General features: G+C 45.1%; 1 protein-coding gene across 1 annotated transcript in view; it reads left to right on the top strand.

The window, feature by feature from the left end:
* Positions 1-12793: 12793 nt before the first annotated feature.
* Positions 12794-15778, top strand: part of VWA3B (von Willebrand factor A domain containing 3B) — a gene marked incomplete at both ends in the record, with an annotated part of 70766 nt that continues 67781 nt past the window's right edge. The window contains 2 exon segments of the mRNA XM_082014294.1: positions 12794-12833; positions 14470-14688. Coding sequence (XP_081870420.1) covers positions 12794-12833; positions 14470-14688 — 259 coding nt within the window.

Below are 15778 nucleotides of genomic sequence, written 5' to 3'. Positions count from 1 at the left end.
ATAAAAAGTCATTCCAAAACAAAAAAATAAACTTTGAGACTTCCCATGGAAGGATTTTTTGGATCCTTTTTTTCCAATACAGCATTCTGAATTACATATTTGTTTGTCCTTTACAAATTCTTCCTCAAGGTTTTTGAACAGCAATAGCTCTGGCTCTTGACCATGCTGTGACGTGGGAAACTCAAGAGCGAGGAAAACGAAAAAGCCTGACTTCCTCAGATTTTTGCACTGCTGAGAAGACCAGCTCTTGAAAATTCTGGAAGAATCTTCACATGACCATCTGTTTTGGAACCTGGAGCTGGGTTATTGTGGGATAATTCATACGACGACATAGACTAATCACGAGGGCCCTGTCATTTAAACGCTCCAATTACTTTTTTTCTGCAATAGCTTCTGCTCTTCTCCACTTCCCACAATGCATTCCAGGGCTGCTATGTTAATTGGAAGTATATTCCTGTCTGTGAAGTGGACGTTAATTAGCACCTAAGGGGCACGTTCTGGTGTCCTGAGTCATGTGGCACGGAGGCGTACCTCGGAGTCGCTCCATGGCAGCCTGTGGGACTGCTCATGAGGATAGGTGCTTCCTGGCCCGGACAAAGGCTGGCTGGGAAGCTCCGAGCCACCCAGATGGGACAAGAGTCTCCACTGACTCTCCAGCACGCAATGCCATGGCCTGGGGCCCTGTAAAACAATAGTTACACTAACTCTTCCAATTATTTTGCTTGACTAATGAGTAATATGAGTGGCTCCAGATTTCAAGTCTGTGAGCAATGTAGGAACACTGTAAAAACTGGGATTGCAGGCAGTCTTGTAATAAATAAATAACTTCGGCTATTACGTGAGTCATCTGTAAAATGGGGCCTGAGTTACGAAGACACACACCAACTCTGGGGGATATTATGGAAAATTAAAATTAATGTGCCTTAATACTACTTCAATTACAATAAAGGCACTGCCGCTGGAAGTGATGGGAAAAGTGGGAGGGGCATAACTCCACCGATTAGCATAATTACGTCCATGCGTCTGGTTTCCAAAAGCAGGGTGCGAATTGGTTTCAGCTCGGTATCAGCATCTCCTGCCCACCGCGCAGCGAGGCAGCCACGAGCAGACATCCCGGCTCGGGCTCTGCGGGATGAAGCTGGCAGCCAGGGTGGAAGGAAACAAAAGGCACCGATTGAAACTAAAAGCCTCGTCAGCAGGTTCCGCGATCAGTACATAATAAGTGTCTTCTTTTTTTTGCCTTAATGCTATTAATCGCCTCTCAAAGCCCTTACAAAATGCACTTCCCTGATGATATAAAACATCCCCTCCAGCATCGGTTCTCTGGCTCTTTCCTTGTTCTAAAGCCACGCGCCCTCAAAATCCTCACCTGGAGGACCGTGGGTGCAGATGTCACTAAAATACAGCTTCTTTTGTGGTTACTACAAATGGTGTGTGTCACTGTCCTTTTCACAGACATCATATGACAATCCCAGCAGGAGGAACCAGGGCCAAGTTATAAATCACCCGGGCAGTGTCCCAGTTGCACTATCTCTAAGAGGCATGTCCTGCCCACAGTGACAACTTGGCATTAAAATGTCAGCAAGTACTTCACGAAAGTTGTTATCTATGAATTATTTCATAACTCGGCAGAGTATTTATGAAAATATGCTGTAAAGAGTTATTCAGACTTGAGAATTACTATCTTAATTGTGCTTAGACTGGAAAAATAATTACAATGCACTGAGATACTGATCTCTTCTGAATGAGCTCAGTGGTAATAAAATATTTTAAAATGCTTTAAAGCGAGGAGAGAGATGAAGTTATTTAAACACAAAGTCCTGCCTAAATGTATTCTAAGCAGCATGTCCATCACAAATGCAATACAGAAATATGTGAAAACTAAGAGGTGAAAACCATGACTTAATTGCTTAACACATTTCTTTTCCTGTATTATCAAAATGTTGTGCAGGATTTTATCAACGCCAAATCTATTTCATATTGTTAAAAGACAGTAAAATGTTTTAAATATAGCATTGATAGGCTTAATGTCTCCTGTAGAACCTAATGTAACTCTCATAATGTGAAAAGACTCTGTACCTGCCAATGAAGAGAAAGACAGTCCTTAAATATTCTTCTACATTTTTCAAATTATACACTAGAGGGTTTTTTTGTAACTGTCCAGTGTACATCCTGCTGGGTAAAGAATTGTCGTCGATGATATGTTTCTTTTGGCCAAATAACCCTTAGCATGAATGAATGTAGAGTAATTCTTTTATTGTTCAAAACATAGGTCTTGGCATAAACACAGTGACCCGGTATCAATGTTGCTTTCAGGATCAATATTTATCATCTCTCAGCGGTTGTTGTTGGAGTGATGCTGCATTTACAAATGGAAACAAATCTTTTTTCCCCCTTTTAACTGCTAGCCTTGCAATCTTAGCTTAAGATTTAGGAGTCAGCTTTGAGACCTTTCCTTATGGCACATAACCCCCAGCAGCTCGGGGTCGGCAGAGCTGCGAGGCCATCACCCGCGCTGTCAGTCCCATCTCCCCTGCTGCCTTACGGAGGGTTGGTGCAGACATAAATGGTGGGAGTGCGGCAAACGGCGATCTCTCTGCTGCCGGAGCACAGACCACTGTGTCTGAAAAAAGGCTCCTCTTGTACTCAGACACATGAAGGTGCGTCTGTCTCAGCCGCTAGCACGGGTCTGAGCCCGCTGGAAGGACCACACCTGCCCATCATTCACATCATTTCGAAAGTTGGAGAGACTGCAAGCGTTTCCTGCTTGGCAGAGGTGCAAGCTGGCAGGCTCAGCATGGTCAACGAGAGCATACATAGAATTATAGAATCATAGAATCTTTGGGTTGGAAGGGACCTTTAAAGGTCATCTAGTCCAACCCCCCTGCAATGAGCAGGGACATCTTCAACTAGATCAGGTTGCTCAGAGCCTCATCCAACCTGACCTGGAATGTTGCCAGGGATGGGGCATCTACCACCTCTCTGGGTAACCTGGACCAGTGTTTCACCACCCTCATTGTCAAAAATTTCTTCCTTATATCTAGTCTGAATCTGCCCTCTTTCAGTTTAAAACCATTACCTCTTGTCATATCACAACAGGCCCTGCTAAAAAGTCTGTCTCCATCTTTCTTATAAGCCCCCTTCAAGGACTGGAAGGCTGCAAGAAGGTCTCCCCAGAGCCTTCTCTTCTCCAGGCTGAACAACCCCAACTCTCTCAGCCTGTCCTCACAGGAGAGGTGTTCCAGCCCTCTGATCATCTTTGTGGCCCTCCCCTGGACGCTGAGAGGTCCAAAGCTGGACGCAGGACTCCAGGTGGGGTCTCACCAGAGTGGAATAGAGGGGCAGAATCCCCTCCCTCGACCTGCTGGCCACACTGCTTTTGATGCAGCCCAGGATGCAGCCCTTCTGAGCTGCGAGTGCACGTTGCCGGCTCATGTCCAGCTTTTCATCCACCAGTACCCCCAAGTCCTTCTTGGCAGGGCTGCTCTTGATCTCTTCATCCCCCAGCCTGTACTGATACCGGGGGTTGCCCTGACCCAGGTACAGGACCCTGCACTTGGCCTTGTCAAACCTCATGAGGTTCACAGGGGCCAATTCTTGAGCTTCTCCAGGTCCCTCGGGATGGCATCCTGTCCCTCAGGTGTGTCAACTGCACCACTCAGCTTAGTGTCATCTGCAAACTTGCTGAGGGTGCACTCAATCCCACTAAGTCATTGACGAAGGTATTAAACATGGGTATGGGGAGACAACTACCCATCTCTCTCCACTGGCTCATCAAGGAGGGCAGATGATTAGCTTTGGTTAATCAACTACTTCATAGATGACTGAAGTCACATGAGGCAAATTGCTTTCTGTGGGCCTAAATGATCAGCAGTATGACACCTGCAATTCTCATCTCCAGTTATGTCTTTTAATAATGCCATGATACTATACTCTATATGAAAGAAAGTAATACTATTTAGCTTAAATAATTTTTCAAGCTGATACACTGCCCATTGCTGTATGTTTACTGGTTGAAGAGCAGATGAGTCCAGATCAACTTTACCTAAAACAGAAAAAGTTGCTTTCACTGTTGTCCACAGTAAAATACCCAACCTAGTCTATACTGGAGCAGCTTACCAATGTAGGATTTTCATTTGTACAGTAAAGCGTTGAATTTATTGTTACGTAATACTATATACCTTGCAGAATGGTAGCGGGATATTTTGGAGCAGCTCCCATTCCTCTGGATTCCCTTCCTCTGTCTCCTGCTGTGCTCATTTTCCTCTGTAGCTGCCTCCTGCTCTCCCTCACACCGCCTGCACCTGCAGCAGCCTCAGCTGGTGCCTCTCTTACCCCACCCTTGCTATAGTTTTGGCAGTAATACAATATTACAATATCTCTTGTCTAGGCTTGATTAGAAATCTTAACATACCCACTTTGATTTGCTGTTGCAGTGAAGTTCCTCTGTTATCTGCTATACAAGATGGGCAACTTCTTAAAAAAAATTGGTTTTTAACAACTACTCGTCTTTTTTTCTGGCATTTCCAACATTCCCTGGTCTCATAGGCTTCGTCACTGTAACAAGGACTTCTAGGGAATGCATATTTCTCGATAGAAGGCAGACAACGTGATAGAAGCATATGTAACACCCTGACAAGTACCTAAGAAAGTAAAATGTGGTAACAGAATTCCTTGTGCATGCGTTGATGGCTGCATTTGAGTGTGAATAGCAGAATCACAGCACAGCTAGATTACTATGGATGCAGTGTGGCTCTAGGTTTTTATAAATAAACCCCCCTGACTTTTATAAAGGCTGTTTTCATTATAAACGAATGTCCTTTGAGTTGGATTCAGCCTCTAGATACTACCAAAAAATTGCCTCCAACCTGGCTGGAATCCCAGGGACTCTGATGCAGCTTGATGACTTTGCCACACATGACCTCTCTCTACCCTTTCACACCAGATGCTGCCAGAAAGATTTCGGTGTTTTTGATGACACTCACCCCTTTTGCACATTTGTCATTTCTTAGTGCCCGAGAGTGAATCTGTTGGTTTCCACAAACCACTGCACGACTTGTCACTGTTGCTCCCTGGAGCTTACGATAAGCCAAACTTTCCCTTACTGGAGGAAACAGCTCATTCTCCATCTTGCCTCAGAAGAATGAACTCTTAGCTTTGGCTTATTCTTGTGTATTCAGCTTGCTAAGCTATTCGCTAGCTTTTAAACGTTTCTGCAGCACGTTTTTTAGATTTTTGAAGTCTTATAGCACCCAAACAATCCAAGTGTCTTCAGTACAAACTTCTGTCAGTGTGTGTGTATCAGCTGTGCCCCAAATGTCTCTCCCCATTCATTGTTTCTATGCTGGTGTACAATGTGGAAGTTTTAATAAATATCTTACTTGCTCTTATTCCAAGTCCTCCATTGAAAATTTCCTCTCCAATGCAAATTAATCTATGCATTCATTCTTTCTCTCACTCCTCCTTTCTCTCCATTTACTCCTTGCTATTCTCTTTTGTTTTATATCTCGCATTTATAATTTTTGCATGTCTGGTCCAAAGAACAGGTGACTGGGCAGGACCTTCTTGGTCACTTTCATCCCTTGTATATCCACCTCCATCTTAAAAGCAGTTTATGTCTCACCAATGCTCCAGCTTTTAGTCTGTTCCAGGTCCTCACTGTTCTCACATTTAAGAACTGTGTTGTGTTTTCTAAACTAGGATTATTAATGGCTAGCTTAGACTCCCTCATTTGCCTGTTGTACCAGCATTGGGAAACTCCCCACACTTACTTTCTCACCTTTGCTCTACATGCTTCCCAGCCTCTTTACCTGTTCTGGCTTTCCTCATTTCTCACTAAACTATTTCTAGACTACCAATGCCTACTGATGTTCAAAGCACTTTCCAAGTCTTGCAGGGTGGATATGCCACGTCCTGGGGGTTCACAGCCCAAAGGGTATTAGCGGGCAGGTGGTTGTGGAAGCAGGCAGGGACTTTCCGTTTGTGTTAACAAGAGTCATCATGGAATGGAAAGACAGAGATGGGAAAACGATGGAGAGAGATACCACGGCAAATGCGACGAGGCATTCTTTTCTAGTTCCTCACTGGAATTATAAACCAGTTCCCCTTCTTTCCACTCCCTTTAAAAAGAACCCCTCGGTTCAAGAGCAAGGTGTAAACAAGAGTGACTCCAGAAGGGGGAAGAAGCACATCACTGACGATGGACTTGGGGAAGAACAAGAACTGTGAGAGCCTCTCCTTTATTTGCTGCGGAGGACAGGAAGCACTTATATGCAGCTTATGCCTCATACCCCTCCTTTTGGTATCGTCTCTTCAGTATGGGCACAGTGCCTGCTAGCATGCTTTTCTGCTTGTGCAAGCAGGCTACCGGGAAAGAAATCCATGTGATAGGTAAGGCAATCTCACCCCAGGGCAGTGAGAAATCAGCAGCGTTTGTTTCTTTCATCCTCTATTCCAGAAGACACAAACACTGTGTGTGTACCAGGGAGTGGCAAACCTCGATGTGCTGCGCCTGTCTTAAAAGCAAAGGTCATGGAGCACTGCTATCTTATTTTATTATTTTATTTATTTACTTCAAATTTTAAATTCTGATTGATCTGTTATGCACTGTCCCAAGTAGCATTGCTTCTTCAGTGACAAGCTCAGCTCCATTAGCACCTGGTCATGCTACATGCGGTAACTGGGAGATAGAAATTTGAAGGGACGAAGAAGTTTCTGTTTACCCCTGTCAACTTGGAAACACTTCTAGTTAAGTATAGATCTAAAGAAAAGTAAAAAGAAGAGAAAAATAATAAAAGCCACAGAACGGTACGTGCATCTTCAGCAATCATCCCTCTTGCAAGACTGCACATGGCAGATTCGGGAAGCAGCAGAGGATGACTATGTAGAGAAGAGATTCACAACTCAAAAGACATGGGTGGGCTGTTGAAGACAACCAGTTGCTGGCTTCTGTTGGAAACTTGACCCTCTTTCCTCAAGGCCTGAAACTAGATTTTTAAACATGGGTACTAGACATTCACAGGAGATACCCAGTTTTTAATTTTTATTCTATGACTAACAGTTTAGTCCTATAGCTATCACAGTTTAGTTAGACCTATGCAAAGTGGCATTAGCCTCCCACTCCCATGCCTTCCTCCTCCAGTCCAGGGCTCCTACAGCATGGGACCCAGAGTTTATGCAGCACATCCAATTTGTTATGCAGCTTGTGGGGCAAGGGGTAAAAAGCCCCTATGCACATCACTTCAATCATGCCAGTCCACCCCTTCCCCATTTTCCTATTACTTCTACTAACGTCTTTAATGCAGCTCTCACTTCCACAGCTTGAATTATTGCTTCTCACTGCCCTTGCACATCAGTCACGTACCTCTTAGCCGCGCTCCCATCCCTAGCTTTTCCCCTTGAAGTTGTAGTTTATCCCCATTTGCCCTTTCCCGTGCCTCCCTTCATCCTCCACTCTCCCACTACACAGGGCCTACTTTTTAATTTCATGCCACCTCCCTAGAACGTCCTTATCCAGAAGCGTGATTACTTCTTTCTGTGTTCACATTAGACAGACTACGGTGTCCGTGTGCTGTAAGTCAGTCACAGGCTGTAGGCTGCACGGTTCTGACATGCTGAACTTAAGGAATACTTTAAAAAACTGAAGGAACAATTTAAGGAATATCTAAAAACTTCAAATACTCGTCTTTGGTAAGTGTACAAGGTACGGTGCAATGCCATGCAGATGCGATTGAGCCTGCCCTGAAGCCAGCTGTTCCGCGCAATGCTGTGTCCTGCCTCGTTTGCCTGACTTCTAGGCAGGAACTGGCCAAATCTCATGCTCGTGTCTCTGTACCACCGCTGACACCAGGGTCAGCTCTTCCCTGGCTAGCTCATTTACCTCTGACTTTTGCAGACATACTATGAAGAAATTATTTTTCAGGAGGCTCTTGAAGGGTGAGAACAACGTACACATGAAAGGAGTATTTAAAATATTTCACTCCTTTGGCTTTCTTTTTATGCTTATTCTGCCTGTGCTTATAAACTGTTTTTTAAGTGTATGCTTTTTTTTTTTTAGACAATCACTATAACCAACATGTCTAGTAAGGACAGCATTGACTGAGCTTCAATCCAACTTACTTTTATTTTCTTCCTTACCCCTTGCAACCAATTCCTGTCTCTTTGTGGGGAAGTCAACAGGAAACATGACACTGCAGGGCAGGATGTGTGACAGCATTAAACTTCCTGGAGAAGCTCCATTCTTTGTCCTATCATAGCCATAAGCATCAGTGCCATGAGTATCCTTACTTACTGATCGTAAGCATCACTACGGGAGGCTGTATAAAGATACAATTAACACAATAGCAGTTAGATTAGGTGCACCATGTACAACACTTTGCATGGAAAAGAATTGTTGCAATTTTATGTTAAATGTAGTTTTAATTATCTAAAAAAAAGAATATGTTAAAGACCTGTGGTTTGTTTTTTTTTTTTTTCAAATGGAAGACAGAAAAAGAGTGGATTATCTTTTTATTTTGGTTGAAAAAGGACCACCATAAAAACCAAGCCAGCAGTTTCATGTTGTAAGCACCAATATAGAGAAAATGCTGACAATGCTGATTTAGCCCTAAGAAAACGTGATCAAATCTATTTATTGATAGGTGAAATATTCTAGCATCAGGACAAAGTCATGCTTGCTAATGCAATCTCAGGCCCGTGTTACAATACATTTTCTAATGAATGACATAATAATGTACTTTCCACCCATCAATATCACTTCATCATTCAGCCTAAAGGTCAGATGACAGAATGGCTCAAGATTTATTTTTATCACCCCCAAAGAGTGAATTCCCACTTCCCAGTTACTTGGATCCCTGCCTCCTTTATTATTCAGCCTTGCCTCATTCAGCAGGCAGCATCTGGAGCATGAGTTGCCAGGCGGGCAGTGGCCAAGGCAGGGCTTCCACGTGAACACGGAACAATGTTTATTTGATGTGCAGAGAGCATTTTGTTTTCCTGGAGAACTTTACCTAAGAGATGACAGCCAGTTGAACACGAAGCCTGGGGGAGCTAGCAGCAGCTTTTTGCCATCCTTTGCCCCTGGGCTTGTCAGGTGGTTGTACAAGCCCCGCGATTCAAAGCGTTGTAAGGAATGTTTTCTTGCAACACTTTTTTGTTTAGCGTAGCCAAGCCTAGAATGAGGGTTTCTGGCAGACTCTTTGCATAGAAAGTTACAGTGCATATAATAACTTTTTTTTAACTCATAATTACTACATTTACAGATATTTCAGGCGTGAGGACAGATGGGCTCATACAGATAGTGGAGAAAAAGCTACCTGAGTGAGGCATTTTAGATGTTTGATAAAAAATGTCTGTTGCTGGCAGCAGCAAAACAAATCAGGAGATTGATTGATTTTGGGGGCATCTACTTAGAAATCCATTGCACTTGCATTTTAAATTTTAAAAGCCTCCCCTCGCAAAATATGGGCATCGGAAAAGATCCAGAGAACATTCAGTACCCACTATTTTTAATGACATAATGGGAAACTGTTTCATGCCTGAGAAATAAATGCCTTTTCTATACCTCAGGGGAACAGTTGTGCAATCCCGAATGACTTACCATGCCTAGGCTAGTCTTTAAACCCCCAGTTCCAACTGTATGAGAAGCTGGAGCTCCAGAAAGCCACGTTCCCATCCCACCCGCATGCCTTATAAGGAACTTTTCTTTCCTATCGCTATTTACCAAGACATCTTGGAGAGCTGAAGCCAATGCTTTGGCGTGCCGTGGACAGGCCCGACCGTGCCTGCGGGTGCATATTTCCAGCTGAACACAAATATGTAGATAAGACTGACCAGCTGATCCTATAAAGCGACCGATCTTTTATGACTTTGTGATTGCGTAGTTAACCAAAGCAAAACAGGGAAAGCGCAGAGCTCAGCACTATCTGTTTCTTAGCTGGAAACTACGCTTACAAACATTTACAGCCCAAATATTGCAAATGCAAACTTGGGTTTCTGACATCAATGGGAGCTTTTTAATATCGAGTTCAGGTTTATGATGCACGTCTTTTTGTGTATTTTACCACACTAGAATAATTTTTAGTTAGGCTTCTCCAGGTGCATGGCAATTCCCCAGCAGTGTGCATTCTTCCTCCGACTTCGACGAGGGACACGCGGCTGCTCTTAGTGTAAATATTGTCAACGGCTTAGTCTAAATGACGAATTAACGAGACCAGAAGGCTCGAATCCACTATTTATAGATTTCTGGGGCTCTCCAAGTTGGCGCGTGCATTTTTGGCTCCCGAAGAAATGAAGGCACGCCGTTGTCGCGGCGTCGCGTTGACGATAAGCCGAGTTTCCCCGCCGCGGGGGCGCAGGGCAGCGCTCCCGCTCGGCGCGCCCGCCTCAGCGGCCCATCGCCGCGTCCCGCCTGCCCGCCGCCCTTGGGCAGCGCTGCCCTCCCGCTTCTCCTCCTCCCCCACTTTCGGGTCGGGGCGCGGGGCGAGGCCGTGCCGTAGCAACCGGGCGGTCTCCGGGTCAACAGCGGGGCGGCGACGACGCCGTGACAGGCCCGGCGGGGAGGGCGGCGGCAGCGGCGGCGGCGCGGGCGAGCGGAGGCAGGTGGGGGGGGGGCGGCGGCGCCGGCAGGGGGCACCGCGGGGCGGGGGCGGCGCCGCACCCGGGGCGCTGCCGGGGGTGGGGGCGGGCAGCGGCGGAGCCCCCAGCGCGGCCCGTCCGCGAGGGCCCGCGCCGGGCGGGAGCGCTGCGGGCAGGCTCGGGGGGCGTGAGGCCCAGCCGTAGTCCCTCACCCCAGGGGCCTCTGTTTCTCTTCCCCGCCCGTTTCCATGCGGTGTATCTGGGGTCACCTCGGTTACCTCAGGCGGCGGCTGTGAAGGCGGCCGCGAGGGTGCGAGCGTGGCGACCGCTTGCCAGCGCTGGTGAGCGACGTGGCCGCGCCTCACGCTGGGTGGCCCCAGCGGCAGGTCAGGCCTTGGCCCGCACTCCCCCTCTTCCTCGGGCCCCGCCGCCGTTTTGCAATGGCACCCTCTGCCCCGTTTCCGCAGCGGGCAGCTGCCTGCCCCGGCCCTCCGCGCACCTTTCGTCTGGGGTTTGGCACTTCTTTGGGTAGCATGGGGCGGCTTCCCGGGCTGTAATGCAGGTGAGCTTTCCTGAAGTGTTCCCGTGTGTCGGGACAGGCCGGTTGTACGGCCTCTGTTAAAACTCGGAGAGCGTGGGGGGTGAAGGTTTTAGCGGGTTGTTTGCGCTGGCCGGAGCGGAAGGGTAGAGGTGCGCAGATGAACGCTCATTCACCTTTCGAAAATAACCTGTTTTGATCCAGACTGTGGGCTGAAGGTTATCCCGGCTGTCATCGGTTTTGAGCTCGCCTTTCCAAGCCTTGAGGTAAACTCGCCGCTTCCGTTGGAAGTCGCTTCGTCTCCTTTCAAATGCAGCTTTTCATACGGGGCCGGCGTTTCCCGTCCAGGTGCTGTTCAGGCAGCTGGGGGTGGTGCTGGAGGCTAACGCAAGGGAAAACCTGTTGCCACACCCCTGGGCATCTGGAACATGAGGATTCGTCCTCCTGTGCAGGCTGCTGCTTGAAATGTGTCTCGGTTATTACTGTGAAGGCCTTGCGGCACTACTGCAGCCTGAGAGAGAAATGGCACAAGTCCGGCGGCTCGCTGTGGTCATTGCCCGCTGTGGCTCCTGGGTGGCAAGGGCTCCTTCTTGCTGCGCTGACACCAAGACCCTGCTAGTCAGGGGTTGTGCTGCTGGAGGTGCAATGCCTGGGGTGTTAGGGTGCAGAATGGACTCCTGTTTTTTTTAATTGTCCTCTGTGCCTTTCACACTGTTCATGTCTTTCTGCATGAGTGGGACAGAGTCCGGAATGGTTTACATATTTCTGTACAGGTGTTTAAACCCATATAAGGGGAATAAATAGCATGTTCAGTTCTGTAATGAAGACAGAGAGAGGAGGCTAAGTCTTTGGGTTATTATTTTATCCCATTTTTGCTTTTCCCATAGGAAAAGCAGCTTAATGACAATAGCTAGCATCTGGCCTGCTAGTGATTCATAAATATCCCTCACTCATTCATCTTATTTATTAAAAGAAGAACGAACTAAATGGCAAAACATGATGTCTCAAAGCGATACACTCAGCCAATATATACTACCTTGCTTCATCTGGCATTTTGTTTTCTATTCATGTGCTGTGTCTTATTCATGGTTGGGACTTATACCACATACGCGTACATGTATACACACATAATTCTTTTTCTTTGTGAATCATCTTGTAGTCTTATAGGCAAAGTTATGAATCTCTTCACAAAATTGCGTCTCAGATACTCCCAGGTTTAGTCATAAATTGGTTTATAGCAAAAGTAAGGTGTAATGCAAAGCAATAATAGAATATAATAGAACTGGCTGACAGTGGGCCAAAACACGACACTCGTTTTTCTAGCGTATCTGTGTCAAAACTTCCACATTGCCTCTTTTTTTATGGTTATTTAGAGGGAAGGAAAGGAAACCATATTACCCATTTCCCACTTTCACATTTCTGAGTATGGGGTTCCCTGTCAAATCTGACTTCAGCCTTTCTTGACATGTGGAGTAGCTATCCTTTTTTATTTATAATACTCTTTTCCTTGAGGAAAATCTTCATCTCAACCTTCTGCAGTTTATTATTGCCTGGCCTGTGGAGCTGGTCTCCAGTACATATTGACCTGTGCATGGCAATATTTTAATTTTTTAAAAACATAATAATTCCTCAGGTTTTTAAGAAGAAATCAAAGAGGACCTACCAATCAAGAGATCTGTCATGACTGGAAATCCATCTAAGACACTTGCCTGGAGTGACTGTGAGTATTTCATGACTGTTTTTGCATAGATTCCGTGTTTTCCTGGGTAACTTCCAGTTTCGTTTGCAGCATTGTGATGTGCATGCTGCTAGCTGTGTACCAGCCATTCTAAGGTTTGCCAGCCTCAACTGTGGTGTTACATGGGGTACTGTGCTGGCCTTTCTGCATTTTCAGAGGAGGAAACGACTGTGCAAGTGACTATAAACAGTGCCTGGCTATATACAATGCTCAAACAGCTGCAAACCTTCACCTGTGTCTCTCTCTCGAGTTAACATCTGTCACTGCTGCTTCTGTATTGAGCGGAGGAGGAGGGCTGGTAAAATGCCAACTCCTAAAGGAATGCCAGCCCAGCACCCTGCTTGTAGGACTGATGACTCTGAAAGAGCTGGTGCCACGTCTGCACCATATAGAAGGCTACTGTCACTGAGAGATTATTTCTGAAGATACAGTCTGATTTCCTTTGTGTGTTATTAACTGACGAGCAGTCTGTCTAATGAATCTTTGTAACCAGGTCAGTTGTTGTAACATTTTATCTTAGTAGAGGGTTCTGATCATATTCTGTACTAGACTGAATGTCATTTTTTGGTCATTAAAGATAGAAGTACCCTTCTTTGTATTTTGGACCAGTTTGATCCATGTGGTACATTTACAGCCAGCTTACAGTATATAGGCAGTGGGGGACTGGGATAGCCCAGATAATGTTGATGCTGGGGAAAATGCACAGAAATATCAAAAGTCCACAGAAAATAAACTTAGATACAGCAAGGGTATTTAGTCAGCTAGAGCCAGCTTAGCTCATACAGAGTATTTTGGGAATGAACAAGAAGTACTAAAGTCCTCCTAGAGCTTCTGTGCTGAGGAACAGAGGCATTACTGTTGCCATCACTTCCATCTCTGCCGCAACCACTCTAGGCTCTGGGCTGTCTCTGCTGCCAGTTTCAGGTGGAGCTAGCCCAGCCAACTATGCATTGGTGCTGAGATACGTTTGTTGTTCTGTAGAACTTTAAATGAAACTGGACACTCATGTCTATGATTTCCTGTGCATGCATATGATCCATCCCAGCCTGGAGCAGATACTGCCAGAACCATCACTTACACTTGAGGTAAATGATGTGATGAGGGGGGTTTTCACCAGCCGTGCAATAAAGTCAGCATCTGCTGCTAGCGCTGCTATTGCTTATGGTAGGATTTCAACATATAATTGTTAAGAAGTCTTTTTTTATTGCATAATGCTTCTAATGTGTATGTAGTGATTGTCTGACAATCTTTGAATGCCTATTATGAGTTCTGATTCCCAAGATGTAAGAAAGATGTCTTAGGAGCTGGAAGAATTACCATTTGCCAAACTGGACGTAGCTTTCAGGGCTTGGATTTCAGCATATGAGAGACATTTTCTTCAATAAATTGAAGGTAAATGTGTATGGATGAATAAAAATCCATTAACAGCAAGTAAATATGTAGGACTGAGAGCAACTTTCCAGATTAAGGATTTTGTTCAGTATAACGAAAGAAAACAAGAGGCGAGCTATAGGTGTACAGAGTACCATGGAATACAAGTAAAGAAAGGAAACAATTCAAGTGATGCGTTTGGTTAAAAGTATAAATGTTGTTTTTCCCTCATTTCTCTTTACAACAGATTCCTTTGATTCAAAGCACAGACCAGATCCCGAAGATTCCCACCAGGGCCCCAAGAAAAAATCAAAAGAGAAGGAAAGCAGACTGGCAGTCAGTCAGTGGGACATGGATGTACAACCCCTTGTTTCATCTTCTAAATGGCTTCAGCTTCATGGGCTCAAAAGAAACAAATTGTCCCTATCCCAGATTTTGTCGCAGATTGGATTCCAACGCAGGAAAGGTATAGGACAAATCAATAGTAGAATAATAATAAAACCCCTGACTTTGAATAGTCTATAGGGTCACACTCATTTTGCACCTCTGTGTACACAGAGGAAATTTTCATGTTTCCTCTTATGATAGTGGCAGAAAGGGAAGCTGTATCCACAGTTGCTGACATTGCCAGTACAGAGGACTGAGGAACTCTGTCTCCTTTTGATCTGAGAAGGACTTAGGATCTGAGAAGGGCTTTCCTTACTCATCTGTACTCTTGCTTTACCCTACGCTCCAGTTCAAATCCTCTCCAATTTAGCTATAGCTGGGAAGTAACTTGTGCTGCTGAGGCTGTTAGTCTTTTTCTTGCAAATAACACACCAGAAGGTCTCTGTCCATTTTCAGATGGCAAATATAATGTATGCCGTGCCATAATCTACAATGTACTAGTTGATCGTAAGGGCTAGCTAACCTGCTTGGGAATAGTATATTATTTCCAGGGACCCAGCTTAAAAGGAAGCAGGTAAATTAGGTTAGAATTCAGGCTGCTTTTTGTACAAAGTTAGTCTATAGAAAATGTTCCTTTGCCATTATCTGACAGCTGGAGGGGAAGAATTTGCTAATAATTATTAATCACTGCCATAATAGTGCTTTGCAGAGCATGGTAAGATACTCTTTGAAGAGCTTGCCACCCAAGAAGTAGGAATTGTAATGTATTGCAATTGTTCTATGTTGCATAATTTAACATTTTAGCTGGCTTGTGTCCATGGGGCATTCAAAGATCAGCAGAGCAGATCCTGAAATTCTGAATGCTGTAGATGAAGAAGAAGCTGTTAAGCAGGGTTAATATTGTTAAGAGTGTAATTTTAGGAGCAGAACGTACTAGGTTAGCAGGGCAACATGCTGAACAAAATAAGTGCTTTGTCACGTTAAATATTCCCACCCCTAATATTTTCCTATCAGTGGAGATCATGTAGAAGATTTGTAGCTACTGAGAGAGCAGAGTGCAACCTTTTCCTTAGTTGCACCCACTTCTGCACCCGTTTAAGTTGTGTAAGAGAACAGCATTATCTGTACCAGGTTTTGTATTTTGTTTGATGGACAAATATTTGCAAGTC

Source organism: Phaethon aethereus (genome assembly GCF_964289735.1).
Source record: "Phaethon aethereus genome assembly, chromosome: 1".
Lineage (NCBI taxonomy): Eukaryota > Metazoa > Chordata > Aves > Phaethontiformes > Phaethontidae > Phaethon > Phaethon aethereus.
This window is presented reverse-complemented; position numbering and strand designations above follow the sequence as displayed.